At 41.8% G+C, this 18810-nt stretch overlaps 1 protein-coding gene across 2 annotated transcripts in view; it reads right to left on the bottom strand.

The window, feature by feature from the left end:
• The window catches only part of Ctps2 (CTP synthase 2), a 124552-nt gene that overhangs the window by 77167 nt on the left and 28575 nt on the right, over positions 1-18810 (bottom strand). For both annotated transcript variants that reach the window (XM_027432733.2, XM_027432732.2), the window contains 5 exons: positions 17818-17950; positions 16205-16293; positions 13637-13731; positions 6342-6404; positions 6214-6257 (listed from right to left, as the gene is read on the bottom strand). In XM_027432733.2, coding sequence (XP_027288534.1) covers positions 6214-6257; positions 6342-6404; positions 13637-13731; positions 16205-16293; positions 17818-17950 — 424 coding nt within the window. The remainder of the gene's footprint in view (positions 1-6213; positions 6258-6341; positions 6405-13636; positions 13732-16204; positions 16294-17817; positions 17951-18810) is intronic.

Raw genomic sequence — 18810 nt, 5'->3', positions numbered from 1 at the left:
CTTTCCATGAATCTGTTCTCTTTCCACCATGTGGGTTCTGAGACTCAAATTTAGATGATCACACTTAGTGGCAAGTGCTTTTACCTGCTAAGCCATCTCCCTGCTTATTTTGATTTTATTTATTTGTTTTTGTTTTGTTTTATTGAGTCAAGGTCTCACTACGTTGTTGAGTATAGCCTAGAACACACTCTACAGCCCAGGCTGGCCTCAAACTCACTATCCTCCTGCCTCTGCTTTCTTAGCGCTGACATTAGAGGCGTGATTTCAAGTAATGCCATCATGGTGAGGTTGCAGGAACAGATTCTTTTTCTCCACTGACTTAAAAAGTAAAAAAGCAGGAAAAGCAGAGTCTCCATGGGAGAGGGGATCAGGAATCCACAACCTGAGTTTGTATGGAGAGCTGAAACTTCTATGTTGGGGGTTCCCTTTCTTTCTCAGAATTGGCTGGTTTGTGGAGAATTGAATAATCCAAAGAAAAGAAAGCTGACTGGTTCCCACTACACAAGCCCCAACCTCTCCCACGAAATTTGGGAGTCCTAGCAGAAAGCCTACGAAGTCTTTGTCTAGGAGGGAGAAGAATCAGGAAGTCAGCCATCTTAAATGTTTACGTGAAAAGCACATTAATTTACCTAAAACCTGTCTTTCCCCTACCAGGGAGCTGCCCAACACCTGGTCCCTTAGATTGATACAGAGTTAGAACATAAGTCAGCTATGTTCCTGATAAGCCTCCTCTAAAAGCTGCTGAGACAACTTTGCTGCAGATCCAGAAGTAGTCTGTAATACTACAGAGTGTTTTATTAGGTCCTGTGGATAAATCAGAGAAATGGCATGATACAACAAATTTTGCTCTCTCTCCTGGGTATTCTTGGACTCAGCATCTACTGTAGCCCTTGGAGAAAAATCTATTACTCCTTTTATGGGTACCTGTTAAGAGCCTATTCTGAATAACAGTGTCACCAATGATTTTGTAAGCAACCATAACATTTATCTTGCATGCCAAAAAGGGCAGGGTTATGACAACCAATGAAATGAAACAGATTTTAGCAAAAGACATATCCTAAAAGAATCTTCTAGTTTCCAGCATGTTTACTTTCTTTATAGAAGAGCAGGAATGACCATACCCACTAAGTAATTGCTATCTGCCCAAGTAAAGTCACTCCTCAGGCATTGTGGTATTGGCTTCCTTATGATTCCATTCCCCTTAGTCTTTCGTTTTAATAAGACTTTCAGCCATCAGCACAACTACTGGCTCTTAAGGCTATTTTTCTCCAGCAAAGTGATCTCAGCACATAAAGACATTCAATAGCAATTAGGGTTTATTGTTTTCATCTCACTTATGTGTATAGGAGCCATTGAAATGTAAAATGCACACATCCTCTGACTTAGCAATTTCCATTCTATGGAATCATCCCACAGATGTGCCTATGTGTGAGTACAGAACATATTTGTACATGGAGGTCAAAATGTAGAGTTATTTAAGGTTATCAAAATAAAGAGTAAAACCTAAATACAAGACTATAAACACAATACCACAAATGCAATAAATACTGTCATATCCATAATGCACACAGCTAGACAAGCTGTAAAAGGTCCTTACACAATGATAGGTGATCAGTATATAGTGAGAACACAATGTCCCAAGCATTCTAGCACAGGAGCTATGGGTGTGGCCCAGTGGTAGGACATTTAACTAGTATACTTAGTGCCTTGTGTCCCCATTCATTGCACTTCCTTCCTCCCCATGTCCATCCATGCATATGTACAGATGTATACACACACACACAAACACACACACACACACACACACACACACACACACACACACACGCACAATCAAGCATGCATATGTTCCTGAACTAAAACCAACAGCAAAAAACATGAATGTAGTTGCCTCTATGGAAGAGAAGTAAGGTAAAATAAGGCAAATGAAGTTATTTTATACCTTTTCTATAGATTTAACTTTTATATCCTGTGTATCCATTTTTCTTTACGCACACATAGAGTTAAGCGTGGTCATCAGCCTTAACCTCAACAAAGCTGTCTAATAGCGACACCTACTGGTAAAATCCCTTCCTATCCCAGCATATGTCCTGAAGAAGAAAACCCATCATTTTCCTGGCAGAGCCACTGCAGCTATTATTCAGGAAATACATTTCTATTAAAGCCTCCTAAGGAACTCTTTGCTGATATGAGGCCTTCTGAGCATAAGGCTTAAAAGTACCATCTGGCTGGGAAGTGACGGTTCATTATGGTTTGAATTGAAAGCTATAAAAAGGCATGAATATTTCTATACCCTTCCATGGGGTGATCTCAAGCATATAATGCCAAGTGAAAAAAAAAGCAAATCAGAAAAAAATGAGAAGAATATGGTATGATGTATTTAAAAGGGGGAGAAGTTACAGATGGACATACACATTTGTTTTTATTTTTAATTTCAAGATTTATTTTTATCATGTGTATGAATATTTTGCCTGCATGTCTATAAGTGAACCATGTTCATGCAGTGCTCACAGAGGCCAGAGGAGAGCATCAAATCCCCTGGAACTGGAGGTATAGATGGTTGTGAGCTGCCATGTGAGTGCTGGGACCTGAACCCACGTCCTCTCCAAGATACCTCTCCAAGGTACTCTTAACTGCCGAGCCATCTCTCCAGCCCCTATTTATATTTTTTAAAAAATGAAAAGATGGGGCTAACAAGATGGCTCAGTGGATAAGGATGCTTGTCATCAAGCTAATGATCAGAGTTCTCCCCCCCCGCCCCCGCCCCAAGACCTCTATAAGGCCTATATAGTAGAAGAAGAGAGCCAACTCCCACAAAAGTTGTCTCCACCACTACATGCAAACCGTGTGGCACATGTGCCCAGACACATATACACACATGCACATGAACTCAAATAAAATGTCATTTTTAAATGGAATGAACCAAGAAAAAAGAAAGAACAAATAGTTGCTATACAGGAAGGCAGAGGAGAAGATAGAGGAGTGTTATGGAGCAAGTGTGAAATGCAGCCTCCAAGGTTCCTATGTTTGAACACCTGCTCCCAGCTGTAGTGCTGTTTAGGGAAGCTGAGGAACCTTTTGGACTAGGGGCTTAGGTAGATAGATGTTGGGCTCTTTTGGATGGGATGAGGGTTAATAGGCCAGCTTTGCTTTCCAACTGGTATCTGCTTACAGCGTGAAACAAACCACCTCATGGTCCCACCAACACAGACAGGAGCCAGTCTCACCACCATGCCTTCTCTATCATGATGGACTATATCTCCTCAAACTGTGAGGTAAATTAAACCATTCAGTAGCTACATTGGTTGAGTGCTTCCCTAGCATTCACAAAGCCCTGGGGTTCTATCACCAATACTACATAAACCAGAAATGATGGTACATACCTGGAACCCCAGAACTTGGGCGGTAACAGCAAAAGAGTCAGAAGTCCAAGGTCATCATAGGGTTCCATGAGAGCACATCTCAATTTAAAAAAATGAATGAACACTCCTCCCTTAAGCTGTTAGGTTGGGGTATTAATTATGTCACAGAGATGAGAAAAGTAACTAGTATAAAGAAATAAGAATAAGACCAGATTTCTCTAAGCCAATGATTATTTTATTTTTAATTATGTATCTGTATGTAGGTATGTACACAAGTACAGGTCAAAAGCACTGGATACCCTGGAGCTGGAGTTACAGGCAATTGTGAGCTGCCTACTGTGAGTGCTGAGATCAAAAGTTGTGTCTTCTGCAAGAGCAGTAGACATTCTTTTTTTAAAAAACAGGGTATATCTATGTAGTCCTGGCTGTTCTGGAACTCACTATGTAGACCAGGCTAGCCTCAACTCACAGAGATCACCTGCCTTTGCCTCCAAGTGCTAGGATTAAAGGCATGTGCCACCATGCCCAGCCTGCAGTACAAATTCTTAATTGCTGAGCCATCATTCAAGACCAAAGTCAATGATTCTTAATGGAGACAACTCTATCCCTACTCTCCTACCATTTGGTAATATCTGGAGGAAATTATAGTGTCATGATTGAGGACAGAGCTTATGACATCTAGCACCTCACATATGACAGTTATGCAATAATATGCCCCAGTTATGCAGTACTGGGGATGCAACTCAGGATTTTATGTATACCGAACAAACACTCTACCAACTGAAATACATCCCAAGCCTTGGAATTTCTTTTTTTTAAAGAAATGAAGTGATCCAAAATTGATTGCCACGATAGTGACACAGATCTGTGAAAATACTAGAGTACATTGAATGAGACACTTCAAATGACCAAAATCTGTAGGATGGTAATAACAACATAATAAAGACTGGCAAATGGCTAAGCAGGTAAAGTCACTAGCCCCAAACTTGACAGCCTGAGTTTGATCCCTGGGATTTGAATAGAAGAACCAACTTGTAACACAAATGATAAAAACCCAGAGACAGATATTATAGTTAAAGCTGAAGATCAGAGAAGCAAAGTGGCCAGCCATTACAGAGTTCTCACCTCTACCAATACTCAGACCTGTCCTCAGACTGCACTGCATCCTCAGATTGCACTGCTCCTCAAACTGCTCAGACTGCACTGAGTTCTTGTCTCCTCCTGCCTTATATTCCTTGATAGTGATGGGATTAAAGGCATGGGATCCCAAGTGCTGAAACCACCTTTGTGTGAGCTATGTTTCTCTTTTAGACTGGGTTAATTTCATGTAGCTAAGGGTGGCCTTGAACTAACAGATCCGTCTGCCTCTGTCTCCCAAGTGCTGAGATTAAAGGTGTGTGCCACCACTGCCTGGACTCTATGACTAACTAGTGTAGCTAGCTTTGAAGTCTGAACTTCAGACAAGCTTTATTTGTTAGATCATAAACAAAGTATCACCATACCACCTCCTGCAAGTTGTCCTCTGACCTGCATACACATGCTGTGGCAAATAAACCCACTCACATGTGCTCAAGAGTACACACATACACACAAAATAAATGAATAAAATTCTTGAAAAACCACACAGAGAACTAGACGAGGCAGTTTTTACCTGTGACTCCAACATTTGAGAGACTAGGGTTAGAGATTGCTGTGAGTTTGGGGCCAGCCTGGGCTACACAGTGAATTCTAGGTAAGCCTAAAATATGGTGAAATCACATCTAAAACAAAACAAGGGCATATGAGATGGCTCAGTAGGTTAAAATGCTTGTCACACAAGCCTAACAACCTGAGTTCATTCTCCAGAACATAGCACCAGAAAAGCAGTAATTTCCAACAGTCCATATGATACACACACACACACACACACACACACACACAAGTAAAAGTAAAAAACCAACCAAGGAGAGTATAACCACTACATGACGGCCCTGACTATTAGATAGGGGTGCTTGGCAGCAAGGATGTAGCTGGATATATACAGACAGGCAACAGATGACCAGGCAAGCCAAAGGCCAATGACAAGCAGGAAAGGCAAGATTTGCTAATGAGTGTGGCAAGAAATTGAAGGCACGGAAATAAAGCCTCCTAGAACAACTGGTTGAATTCTTCACTGGTTTTTGTGGATCTCTAAGTTCAAGGACAGACAGAACTACATAAAAACGAGACCCTGTCTCAAAGAAACAAAAACACAACCATTTTTGTGTGCACACATACAGGGATGCTGACAAAGGCAAGAAGGAAGTGTCAGATCCCTATAACTGCAGTTATGGGTGGCTATGAGCTGCCTAATGTGGGTGTTGGGAACCAATCTTGGGTCCTCTGGAAGAGTTGCAAGCACTCAGCCACTGAGCCATCTCTCTAGCCCCATGATTGAGTACCTTGGGGGAAAAGGAACTGGCAGGTGAGGACCAGCAGTACAATGTTTATCACTTTTGTTTTAGGATAGATGGCCACCAATGTGGAAAACAGGCAAACTTGGGACAAGACTAGAGATGGAACAGCTCATTGATTTATATTAGCTGTTATGAATTGTTGTCACAGTCAATCTAACCCTTCCCTAAACATTAAGCTTGAAAGCTCCTGCAAAGACATATTAGGCAGAGCTTTGTCTCTTCAAGGCCTAGCTGGCAAGCTAGACTAGTGAGAATAAAGCAGTCTGAAGCAAAAATGATAGGAAATAATAAATTCATATGTAATTCTTAAAGTTCTGGCACTGTTAGGAGAAAACAATAATCACCCCTCAGGGTTTAGGCAGGAACTGAAACAGAATGAAAATGACTGGACCCAGAAAAATCCACAAGCCACTTACCAATGGAACTGGAGTGTTTGGCTCAAATTCTGTAGAATTAGCATCTAAAGACAAAGACATTTAGTGATTTACCAATATTGCTGACATATGTTCTTGTTTTAAATAATGGTTAGAAACTTTGGGCTTACCTTTCAAGTTCAGGCAGTTTCTTGCGAATTCGACCACTGCCAGTTGCATTCCAAGGCAAATTCCTATTAGGAGAAGCACATGAACATGTTTTGTATCTAGTACATTTTGTGTTCAACTATTTCCTGGATTCTCTTAGAATGCAAACCTCAGGAGAAAAAGATTTCCTGTTTTGTTCCCTGTGATCCGCTTAGCACTCAGAATAGTTCCTGCAGAGCAGTGTGTGATAGGGGTTAAAACTAAAGGAGCAACCTAAGGTCCAGAGGTGAGCAAGAAGCAACTGGAGGGCAGATGAGGAAATGTCAAGCTCCCAGAAGACAAATGTGCCATCTGCTGCAACTGTTCTTGAACCAAGGCACCTATGTCTATGTAGGCTGCAGAGCTGTTTCAAAATTTTTTAGTCTTTCAGAGCATATCTAACAACACCCCAACTCAAGAGCAAGTCTCCTTGGGCTGAGATTTCACATTCCTGCTTCTCAAGATTTCACAATCAAAATATGGCCTTGGCCACAGGGCAACCTGAGGTTGGCCAATCTGAGGATGAGCTCCTAAGGAGGTGGGGCTGCTAATCTCTGGGAGAAAAGGAGCAGCAGGGGCTGGCACTGGTGCTATGGGCAGGTATGTGGCACAAAGCAGGGGAGGGGACACAACATGAAACTGAGCAGGTGCTCGAAAAAGACAGAAATGGGTTGGAGAGGTGGCTCAGAAGTTGAAGAGGTGGCCTGACAGAGGGTTGATCTTGAAAATATACAAAGAACTCAAGAAACTAGAAATCAAACTACCAAATAATCCAATTAAAAATGAGATAGAGATCTAAACAGAGAATTGTCAACAGAACAATCTTAAATGGTGGAAAGACACTTAAGTAAATGTTCAACATCCTTAGTCATCAGGAAAATGCAAATCAAAACAATTCTGAAATACCTTCTTACATTAATCAGAATGGCTAAGATCAAAAACACCAATGACAGCTTATACTAGAGAGGATGTGGAGAAAAGGGAACATTCCTCCATTTCTGATGGGAGTGCAAATTTGTACAGCCACTGTGCAAATCAGTATAGTGATTTCTCAAAAAATTAGGGATCAACCTACATCAAGACCCTGCAATATCACTATTGGGCACATACCCAAAGAAGACACATTCATACCACAAGGACATTTGCTCAACTATGTTCATAGCAACATTATTCATAATAGGCAGAACCTGGAAGCAACCTAGATGCCCCTCAACTGAAGAATGGATAAAGAAAATGTGGTATATTTTCACAACGGATTACTACTCAGCACTAAGAAAAACAATGACATCCTAAAATTTGCAGGCAAATGGACAGAACTAGAAGAAAACCATCCTGAGAGAGGTAACGCAAAACCAGAAAGACAAATATAGTATGTACTCACTCATAAATGGATACCAGACATAAAACAAAGGATATCCAGCCTACAATTCACAACCCCAGAGAAGCTAGAACCCTCTTCCAGAAACAGATGGAATCAGACGCAGAAATCCATAACTAACCATTGGGCCAAGCTCCTGGAGTACAATCGAAGTAAGGGAAGAGCAATAATATGAACAAAGGAGTCAAGACCATGATGGGGAAGCTCACAGAATCAGCTGACCCGAGCTAGTGAGAGATCACTGACTCAGGTCTGACAAATGGGAAACCTGCATAATACCGAACTAGACTCCCTTAATATAGGCAACAATGGTGTGATTGGGACAATATATGAGGCCACTGGCTGTGGGTCCAAGATCTAACACTAATGCACAAACTGACTTAGTGAAACCCATTCTATATGGAGATATACCTTGCTCAGCCTAGACACAGGGGTGTGGGGGGTGGAGAGGTACCTTGGTCCTACCTCAACGAGATGATGGGACAGACTTAGTAGACTTTCTAGGGGAGGACTTACCCTCTCCAAGGAGAAGATAGGAGGTGGGGGGAGCGGAGAGGAGCGGGAGGAGAGGAGGGAGGGGGAACTGGGATTGGAATGTAAAAAAAAAATTAATTAATAAAAAAATTAAAAAGACCTGAACATCACACCAGTAGCACAGACACTGAGGTCTGCAATTAATAAATGGGACCTCCTGAAACTGAGAAGCTTCTGTAAGGCAAAGGACACAGTCAGTAAGACAAAACGACCACCCACAGAATGGGAAAAGATCTTTACCAACCCCACATCTGACAGAGGGCTGATTTCCAAAATATACAAGGAGCTCAAGAAGCTAGCCACCAAAACACCAAACAATGAAACTAAAAAGTGGGGTGCAGAAGTAAACAGAGAATTTTCAACAGAGGAATCTGAGATGGCTGAAAGACACTTAAGAAAGTGCTCAAAACCCTTGGCCATCAGAGAAATGCAACTCAAAACAACTCTGAGATACCATCTCACACCTGTCAGAATGGCTAAAATCAAAAATACCAATGACAATCTATGCTGGAGAGGATGTGGAGAAGGAACACTCCTCCTTTGCTGGTGGGAGTGTGAACTTGTAAGACCGCTCTGGAAATCAGTATGGTGGTTGCTCAGAAAAAAGGGAATCGGTCTACCTCAAGATCCAGCCATTCCTCTCTTGGGTATATACCCAAATACTGCATGTTCATACAACAAGGACATATGTTCAACCATGTTCATTGCAGCATTGTTTGTAATAGCCAGAACCTGGAAGCAACCTAGATGTCCCTCAACTGAAGAATGGATAGAGAAAATGTGGTACATTTATACAATGGAGTACTACTCAGCAGAAAAAAGCAATGGAATCTTGAAATTCGCAGGCAAATGGATGGAACTAGAAGAAACCATCCTGAGTGAGGTAACCCAGTCACAAAAAGACAAACATGGTATGTACTCACTCATATATGAATTTTAGACATAGAGCAAAGGTTTACCAGCCTATAATCCTCTTCACCAAAGAAACTAGGAAACATGAAGGACTCTAAGGGATAAATAGACCCCAGGAATGGGAAGTGGCATGAACTCCTGAGCTAATTGGGAGCATGAGGGTAGGGGAGAGGGTGCTGCCACAATAAGAGCATGAGAAGAGTAGAGGAGAGGAAATGGAGGAGCAGAGATATTGAGTATGGGAAAGAATAGAGGAGAGAGCAGGATAAGAGATACCATATTAGAGGGAGCCACTTTAGGTCCGAGAAGAGATCTGGAACTAGGGAGATCTCCAGAGACCTACAAGGATGACACGATCTGACAATCCAGGCAATGGAGGAGAGGATAACCTAAAAGCCCTTCCCCTAAAATGAGATTGATGACTACTCTTTATGCCATCCTAGAGCCCTCATCCAGTGGCTGATGGAAGCAGAGACAGACATCCACAGAAATACACTGAGCTGAAATCTGGAATTTAGTTGAAGAGAGGGAGGAATGAAGATCGAAGGGGTCTGTACCAGATTGGAGAAACCCACAGAAACAGCTGGCCTGAACAAGGGAGAGCATATCGACTATCGGGGAGGCCAAGACTGATCCAGCCCCCTGAACATGGATGTCAATAAGGAGGCCTCTGCACTCCAGGGTGCCCCTGGTAGTGGATTAGTATTTTTCCCTGGTGCAAGAAGGGACTTTGAGAGCCCATCCCACATGAAGGGATATACACTCTGGCCCTGGATACATGGGGAAGGGCCCAGGCCCAACACAGGAAGATTTGTTGGACACTCCAGAGCCCCCATTGAGGGTCCTACCCTGTCTGGGGAGTGGTGGGTGGATGGGGTGGGGGGTAGGTTTGGGGTGGGGGAGGAGGGGGTGAGGGGAGGGAGAGGGAGAAGGGACTTACATGTGAAACAAGCTTGTTCCCTAACTTGAATTAATAAAAAAAAAAAAGAAAAAAATTAAAAAGAGAGAATAGGCAGGGAAAAAAGAAGTTAGGAGCACTTATTGCTCTTGTAGAGGACCCAGGTTCTCAGCACCAACATATGGCAACTCAAAATGTCTGTAACTCCAGTTCCAGAAGATCCAAAGCCCTCTTCAGGTCTCCAGGGATAGATACTGCATGCATGTGGCACACAGACACACATACAGGCCAAATATCCATGCACATAAAATAAAAATAAATCTTTAAAAGAGGAGCAGAAGACAAAAGCCTGGGTCACTACAGGCCTGTTGCCATATAGATGCTTGTGAACCTATCTCCACACTCACTGCAGCCCACCGACTCCCTGCTATAAACAGACAGGAAGGAACATTTCAGATGCTGTTACAGACATATACATGTGATCCAGGAGATGCAAGGGGAGAAGCCATCAATGCACAAGCATGCCAGGGTTAAAGGGATAAGCAGGAAATGGCTGAGAGCTCAAAGAACTTCAGAAAGTTCCATATGGCTCAGGCATAAAGAGATATGATGCTATGAAGCAGAGATGTGTTAACTGTAATCCTAGCACGTGGGAGGTGTAGGCAGGAGGATCAGGAGTTCAAAGCCAGCCTCGGCCACACAACAAATTCAAGGCTCACTTGAGGATGGGGATATGAGAGAAAATACATTCAACATATACTATGTATATGTACAAAATCTTGAAAAAATAGATTAAAACAGTAGAAATGAAAAAAGAATTTCACTGGCCATCTTATATATTTTTTATGTATTAGGAGACCAGATATAAAATATACCACATAAAAAAGAACACTTGAGGCTCAGCAGCACAGAGACACCCTGTCTCAAAAAACCAAAAGAGAGAAAGAGAAAGGGAGAACTTGTTTCAGTTTCCAGCACCCATATGGCAACTAACAAACCCTGGGCTCTAGTTCTAGGGAATCCGATGTTTCTTCTGACCTCAAAGGCCATCAGGCACGCATGTGGTGCACAGACATACATGCAGGTAAAACAAAATGGTACTTATTGGCCATTTTGTCTTTGTTAAAATTACATGCCTTTAACTGCACAAAAATAAAAAAGAATAAAGAGTACACATGAAGTAGAGGGACATGAGAACAACTTGCAAACCTTCTGCACAATGAAAAATCACATCAGAAGCTTTAACCAAGTCTTAGATGAAAACTGAGTTTAGAGAGAGATTTTTAAAAAGCAGTGAAGGGCAGAGTTGTAGTTCAGCTGATTGAGTGCTTGCCTAACATGCTCAAAACTCCAGGTTCCATTCCCCAAAATGGCATAAACTGGTGCCTATCTGTAATCCCAGCACTGAGGAAGTGAAAATAGGAGTATCAAGAATTCAAGGTCATCCTTGGATATAAGGCAACCTTGAGGCCAGCCTGAAATGACAACAGCCCCCATAGACTCATAAGTTTGAATATTTGGTCTCCAGCTGGAGGCTGTTGGAGGAGTGACTAGGAGGTGTGGCCTTGCTCGAAGAAATGTTTCTGCAGGCAGGCTTTGAGGTTTCAAAAGACTTGCATTTTGAGTTAGCTCTCTTGCTTCCTGCTTACAGATCAAAGTATGAGCTCTTGGCTACTGCTCCAGTGCCATGCCTGCTTGCCTGCTGCCATGCTCCCCATCATAATGGTCATGGATTCTTCTCCCTCTGGAACTGTAAGACTCAAATAAACCCTTCCTTCCATAAATGTCTTGGCCATGGTGTTTTATCATAGCAATGGAAAAGGAACTAATACACATGGCCCTTTTTATATGTATATGTACATGACATATACGCACATGAGGGGTAATAGTGTATGCCCAAGTGCAGAGGCCAGAGGAGTAAGTCAGGTGCCCTGCATTATCCATCTCTACCTTATTCCTTTGGCACAGGGCTCTCAGTGAACCTGGAGCTTGCCAAATTCATCTAGGCTAGCTGGCCAGCAAGCCCCAGCAATCCTCCTGTATCCTGTCACCGCCCCCCCCCCAACACACACACACAGTGTTATGGTTATATGCATGTACAGTCATACCTAGATTTTAATGTGGGTGTTGTGGATCAAGTCAGGATGTTTGTTGCCCACTGAGCCATCTCCCCAGCCTGAACACCCCATCTTAACAAGCAAAAAGTCACAATGGACCAAATGAAGTTAGGTCAGGATAAACAAAGCAAGTGTCCTAGTTTTTCTCCAAGAGTCTGGAGTATCCAGGAAAACAGCAGGTAATAGAAAAAACTAACACCTAATACTCTGATGATAGTAAAAGACAGAAAACCTTCCCTTCAGTTCACAAACCCACCAGAATACCTGAAACACCGTGGGAGTCTGGGCCTCTGTGCCCTCCTACCCGAATCTCAAGCAGCAGAGTTGCCTTTAGCACATCCAGCCTTCCTGTTACAAAAACTAGGCTTTGCAATTTAAACAAGAGCATTCAAAAGACCTGCCTCTGAATGTACAGTGATATATGAATGTGGTCCCAGTATTTGGGATGCTGAGACAGGAGGATAGCTTGAACCAAGAACTTCAAGATAAGCCTAAATAAGACAGTAAGACTTCATCTCTTAAGGAAGAAAAAAGACCTGGTTTAAGTAAAGTTTAACAGAGTTACTCTTGTGGCACTGGTATATCTTTTCCTATTATATTCTCTAAAATGAATATAAGTTTCAACTTAGAGCTGTGGGTATGGCTCAGTAGCAGAGGGCTTATTTGGCATACACAAGGCCCAGGGTTTGATCCCCAGTACCATACATACACACACAAAGTTTCAACTTACGCACTTTTTTCTTTGCTTTTGGTTGTTGTTGCTGTTTGTTTGTTTGTTCAAGACAGGGTTTCTCTATGTAGCCCTGACTATCCTGGAACTCAATTGACAGACTAAGCTGGCCTTAAATTCAAAGATCTGCCTGCCTCTGCCTACCGAGTACTGGGATTAAAGGTGTATGCCACCACCGCCAGGCTTAAGCACTTCTTTTTCAAACAGAAAGGTTATTACAGAGTTCTGTAGAATGGTTTTTTGCTGCAAGTACTAAGAGGACTGGTAAGAAGAATGAAGAAACAGACTTCTTCCACCTTCTTGATACTCAGAGACAAATGTTTCTTATAAACTATATAAATAATAATTCTAGGCTTTACAAGTCATTGGATCTTCTCCAACTGTATAGCCATCAGCAATATGCAAAACAAATTGGTTGGGCTGTGTTATAATAACACTTTACTTACAAAATCAAGCTAGGAGCCACATTCAATTCGATAAGTCCTGTAGCAAACAATTTAGTACCTGACTTTCAAAACTAAGTTCACACCTTCACAAAAACAAACCTTATTACATGTTACCCCCAACTAAGGTATGACACCTCCCTTATGTCAAAAACCTGAATAAGAGCTGTCAATATACCTCAATGGCAGAGTTTCCTTGCATGTACCCTTAAATTCCCAGCACTGAAAAACACTTAAACTCATAGCATCAATAAACAAAAGTTTTACCCAGAAATGGAATCTTCTTTGTCCTTGCCCAAGAAATTGCCTGGAGTTTTCCCAAGGTTCCTCGGATTCCAAAGCCTCCAGGCACAAGAATACCACTGAAATTAACACAAGATGAAAGTAAAGTTGATGACCCACTGTCCTGAAGGTACTTTTAATTAATTAGTTACTCTGTGTGTCTGTGGGTCCAGGTTGCCTGTGTATATGGGCAAGTAGTACATGCCACAGCGAGTATGTGAAGGTCAGAGGACATCTTGTAACAGTTGGTTCTCTTCTTCCACTATGTGGGTGCCAAGGATCGAACTCAAGCTATCAGGCTTAGCAGCAAGAACTTTTACCTTCTAAGCCCTCTCACCAACCCACATTACGTTTATTTTTAAAACTTGGGTTTTCATCAGTTATGTTCAATGTTCCCAAACTCAACGCCTGGCACAATCACTAGTGAATGTCTGAGGTCTACTTTTAGAAAAGATTACATAATTAAACATCTTTGAAGCACAACCTTATGGGGACTTATGACAGTTTCTCACAACTGACTTTAATATATATTTTCTGATAGGTCTTGGTGGATTCTAAGATAGCAACTGAGAAATTTAACTCAATAAAAAATACAGACAGTCATGGAAGTACATGCCTATTAACCCAACACTCAGAAGGTAGATGCAAGAGAACTGCTACAAGTTTTAGGCTAGATGACTTGTGGCTAAATAGCAAGAGTCTGTCCCAATAAATCAAAACAAAAACAAAGACTACACTGAGAACTGTGTGTGATGATACATATTTGCAATCCCAGCACTCCAGAGGCTGAGACAGGAGGGTTCAGAGTTCTAGGCCAGCCTGGACTATATAATGAGATCTGTCTCAAAAGATAAAAGAATATAAAATAAAATAATTTTCCAGGCAATGGTGCCACATGACTTTAATTCCAGCACTTAAGAGGCAGAGGCAGGCGGATCTCTGTGAGTTCCAGGCCAGCCTGGTCTACAGAACAAGTTCCAGGACAGCCAGGGCTGTTACACAAAGAAATCCTGTCCGGAAAAACAAACAAAAAGAAAGAAAAAGAATTCTACTCATGGCTGGTAGAAAGGGAAAAAGAGAGAAACATGAATGAATAAATGAATGAATAACAATAGGCTGGGCATTGGTGGCGCACACCTTTAACCCCAGCACTAGGGAGGCAGAGGCAGAGGAATCTCTGTGACTTTGAGGCCAGCCTGCTCTACAGAGTGAGTTCCAGAACACAGAAAAATCCTGTCTCAGAAAAAAACAAAACAAAACAAAAAAATGAGTAAAAATAAAAATAAGTTAAAATCCTTTTGTTGTCGTTAATTTTTTTGTTTTGTTTTGTTTTTTGTTTTTTGAGACAGGGTTTCTCTGTAGCTTTGGAGGCTGTCCTGGAACTGGCTCTGTAGACCAGGCTGGCCTCGAACTCACAGAGATCCACCTGCCTTTGCCTCCCAAGTGCTGGAAATAAAGGTGTGTGCCACCACCACCTGGCCAGTTGTCATTAAATTTTTGAGACAGAAACTCATGGAGTGCAGACCAGTCCCCAATTCACTCTATAGACAAGACTAGACTTGAACTCTGGACCCTCCTACCTCATCGTCCCAAGTGTTGGGATTACAGGTATGTACCATCACACCTAGCTGGGTTCTAAGTACTATATAAAAACTTTCAGCTCTCTTACATCATCAGAAAGACTTAAACTGGGAAAATCACCCTATGGTTTCAATGGCCAATTAAGTAACAGTGAATGAAAATGTCCTGGCTAGAGCAAACACTCAAGCTAAAAAACAATAGTTTGTTTGGATCTATGTGGGTTTGAGGCCAGATTGGTCTACAGAGCAAGTTCCAGGATAGCCAGGACTGTTACACAGAGAAAGCCTGTCTCAAAAAAAAAATAAATAAATAAGCAAACAAAAAAAATAGTTCAAGGGAAAAATCAGGAAGATCAAAGTAACCTCAAAATACAATGCTGCCCTAGGGTTCTCTCAATGACTTACAGAAAGGAAAAGGGAGGGGAGAAACAGAACATGAGAAGGGCTGGGGATACAGCTCAGTTGTCAGAGTGCTTGTCTAACAGGCAGCCCTGGGATTCGATCCCCAAAGCCTCATAAACCAGGCATGATGACGCATGTCTGTAAGCCCCAAACCTAGGAGGTTGAAACAGAAAGATCAGGAGTTCAAGGTCATCCTGAGCTCCATAGTTACCAGGCCAGTTGGGGCTACACAGGCCCTATTTCAGCAATTAACTAACTAAAATAAAAATAAATTAGCAAACATATGGAATTTTATATATGTAGTAGTCATTACTACATCTTTCAGGAAAATCAGCACCCTTTCCCTCTAATGCAGTCTCCCCACCCTCTTCAAATAAAACCACTTCTACTGTCCATGTCCCCTGAGTTCAAATGTCACACCTGAATGCAATGTGGCATGAATGCTGCACAACCACCTACAAGGACCACAAAGACTCATAACTACAAATGCACAAAAAAATAACAAGTGGAATAATTATAGAGAGAGCGCAATGACATTGTCCTCCTCCTGTGGACAGTCCTTGGTACTCACTCGGCCAAGCACAACTTCTGCCAAGCTTCATGGAATTTCACAGGGTCCTCGGCTTTGGTGACTGGCTCCAGATCAATGGAGTCAATGTACTTAAAAAAAAAACATCAAAAATCCATCAGGTTAAAGGAACATTTAAGAAAAATAAGCACTCAAAAATAATACAGCTATCTCTAACAGTTATTCAATAATTGAGAGTTAGCCTAGCTTATTAGTAGCTCACAAGGCCTCACTCTTCCTGAAAGATCTTATAAGGTACGGAGTGAATTGAGGCCAGTCTGGTCAAACTAGCAAAGCTCTATCGAAAAATATAAAATTAAGAGGGTTAGGAATACAGCTTAGTGACACAGCATTTGCCTAGAATACTCAAAGTCCTAGGTTCAATCCTTGTACCACAAAGTGTAAGGGGAGAAGGAGAGGGAGATGGAAAGAGAAAAATAGAAGAGGGAGAGGAAGAAGAAAAAGAAATGACCTGGGCACTGAATCTCTACTGAGCTTCCTAGTAAAGAGCACTTTATACATTATTATAGTTATCACTGGGGACTTCCAGCTGAATTTATGCAGCTTTGTGCTGAAAAGGCCTCTGGTAAGCTTGCACTTGCCTTTCCCCAGATTCTACCCCATAGGACTCTTCCATTTGCCAATATTCTTTTGTATTCTCTGGCTATCATAAATCTTAGACATGGCTAGGACTGTATGTTGAGTCCTGTCAGCCTTCCTGTTCAACTTTCCATACAGTGGTTGAACGTAAAAGCCCTTCATCATAATCTGCCTCTTTGGGAATTTATAAATTGTGTTTATTTGTTTTGCAGGGCTGGGGAAGGAACCTAGGGAGGGCCTTGATCATGCTAAGTAAGCATTCCAGCACTGAGCCACATCGCCAACTGTGATGGTTTGAAGGAGAATGCCCCCCATAGGCACATATGTTTGAATGTTTGGTCCCTAGTTAATGGAACTATTTGAGAAGGATTAGGAGGTGTGGTCTTATTGGAGGAAGTGTGTCACTGGGGATGGGCTTTGAGGTTTCAGAAGCCCACGCCAGGACCAGTGTTCCTCTCTCTGCCTGAAACTTGTGGATAAGATGTAAACTCATAGCTACTTCTCCAGCACCAAGCCTGCCTGCCTACTGCCATGCTCCTGCCATGATGATAATGGACTAACCTTCTGAAACTGTAAGCAAGCTGCCAATTACAAATATAATTGCTTTGGCCATGATGTTTCTTCACAGCATCAGAACAGTAAATTGTGTTTGTTTACTTGTTTTGCAGTGCTGGGAATGGAACCCAGGGCCTTGATTGTGCTAAGTAATCACTCCAACACTGAGCCACAACCCAGTCCAATCTGCCTCTTTAGAATATAAAATACTGGAGTGACAGAACTATCTAGAAGGTCTTGAAAGGTGGTTCAGCAGTTAAGAGCACCCACTGCTGGGTTCCCAGCACCCATATCAAGTGGCTTACAACCACCTGTGTCTCCAGTTCAAGGGAGATCCAATGCCGCTGGCCTCCCTCATGCACTTCCACTCACATGTACACACCCACACATAGACATAGCTACACATACAAATAACTAAAACTAAAATAAAGAAAGAGCTAGAAGGGCAGGCTGGGACTCACCATCAGATTCAACTTGTAGTTGATGGCCAAGGCTGAGTGTTCCAGTGCTTTGAACACAGAGGCATAGCAGTCCCTGAGTTTGGTGTATTTACCAACCAGAGCTATGGAGCATATCTTCTGCAGTCTTTCATACCTGAGAGGGGAAACAAGCTCAAAGTCCATATGTACACTATGAAACATCACAATCAACAATGCAGCCACTGCTCTTATTCCAAGATACTTTTCAGAATCTTAGGAACAGACAAGACACTCTTTACACAAACCTCTCCTCCAACATGCCAAAATCTGGTCACCAAAAAAGATTTCAAAAGCATAAGAAGAGCTGGGGAGATGGCTCAGTGGGTGAAGCACTTGACAAATAAAGATGAGGGCCTGAATTCTTATCTCCAGAAACCATGTAAAAAGGCAGGTGTGGCAATATACCTCTGTAATCCCAGCATTGCTATGAGGAGGTAGGAGGTAGAAACAAGAGACTCCACAGAAATTGTCCTCTGTCCCCACATGCACATGCTAACACAAATGCACTGTGCACACATACACACCCACACACACAAAGATTAAAAAGCAAAGTTTCTTTAGAAATCCCAAGAATCCTCAATGTTGGCTTACATAAGCAGGTATAGATATAAATCTCAGAGTTGATCAGAGGAAAACTTAAAAGTATCAAAACAAAAAATTAAAAAGCTATCTAATAAACACTGAGCTGTTCATAAATTAGTTTATAAAGTAACATTATATAAGAAAATGCAATGTACTTGTTGACAGGAAACATTCCAGTATGTTTGTAAGGTGACATTGTATAAGAAAATGCATTCAAAATTGTTTACATTTAAAATTGTCGCATTCTCAATTGGCGTACTGAAGTCTGGTTATTTGTGACATGTCTGAAGAATGGCACTAAGAACTATTTAAAGTATTACAAGACATTTAGATCATTTTAATGAGAAAATTCCATTCTACAAAAGACATTCAATCACATTTCACAATTATAGA

This window comes from Cricetulus griseus, chromosome X (genome assembly GCF_003668045.3).
Source record: "Cricetulus griseus strain 17A/GY chromosome X, alternate assembly CriGri-PICRH-1.0, whole genome shotgun sequence".
NCBI lineage: Eukaryota > Metazoa > Chordata > Mammalia > Rodentia > Cricetidae > Cricetulus > Cricetulus griseus.
This window is presented reverse-complemented; position numbering and strand designations above follow the sequence as displayed.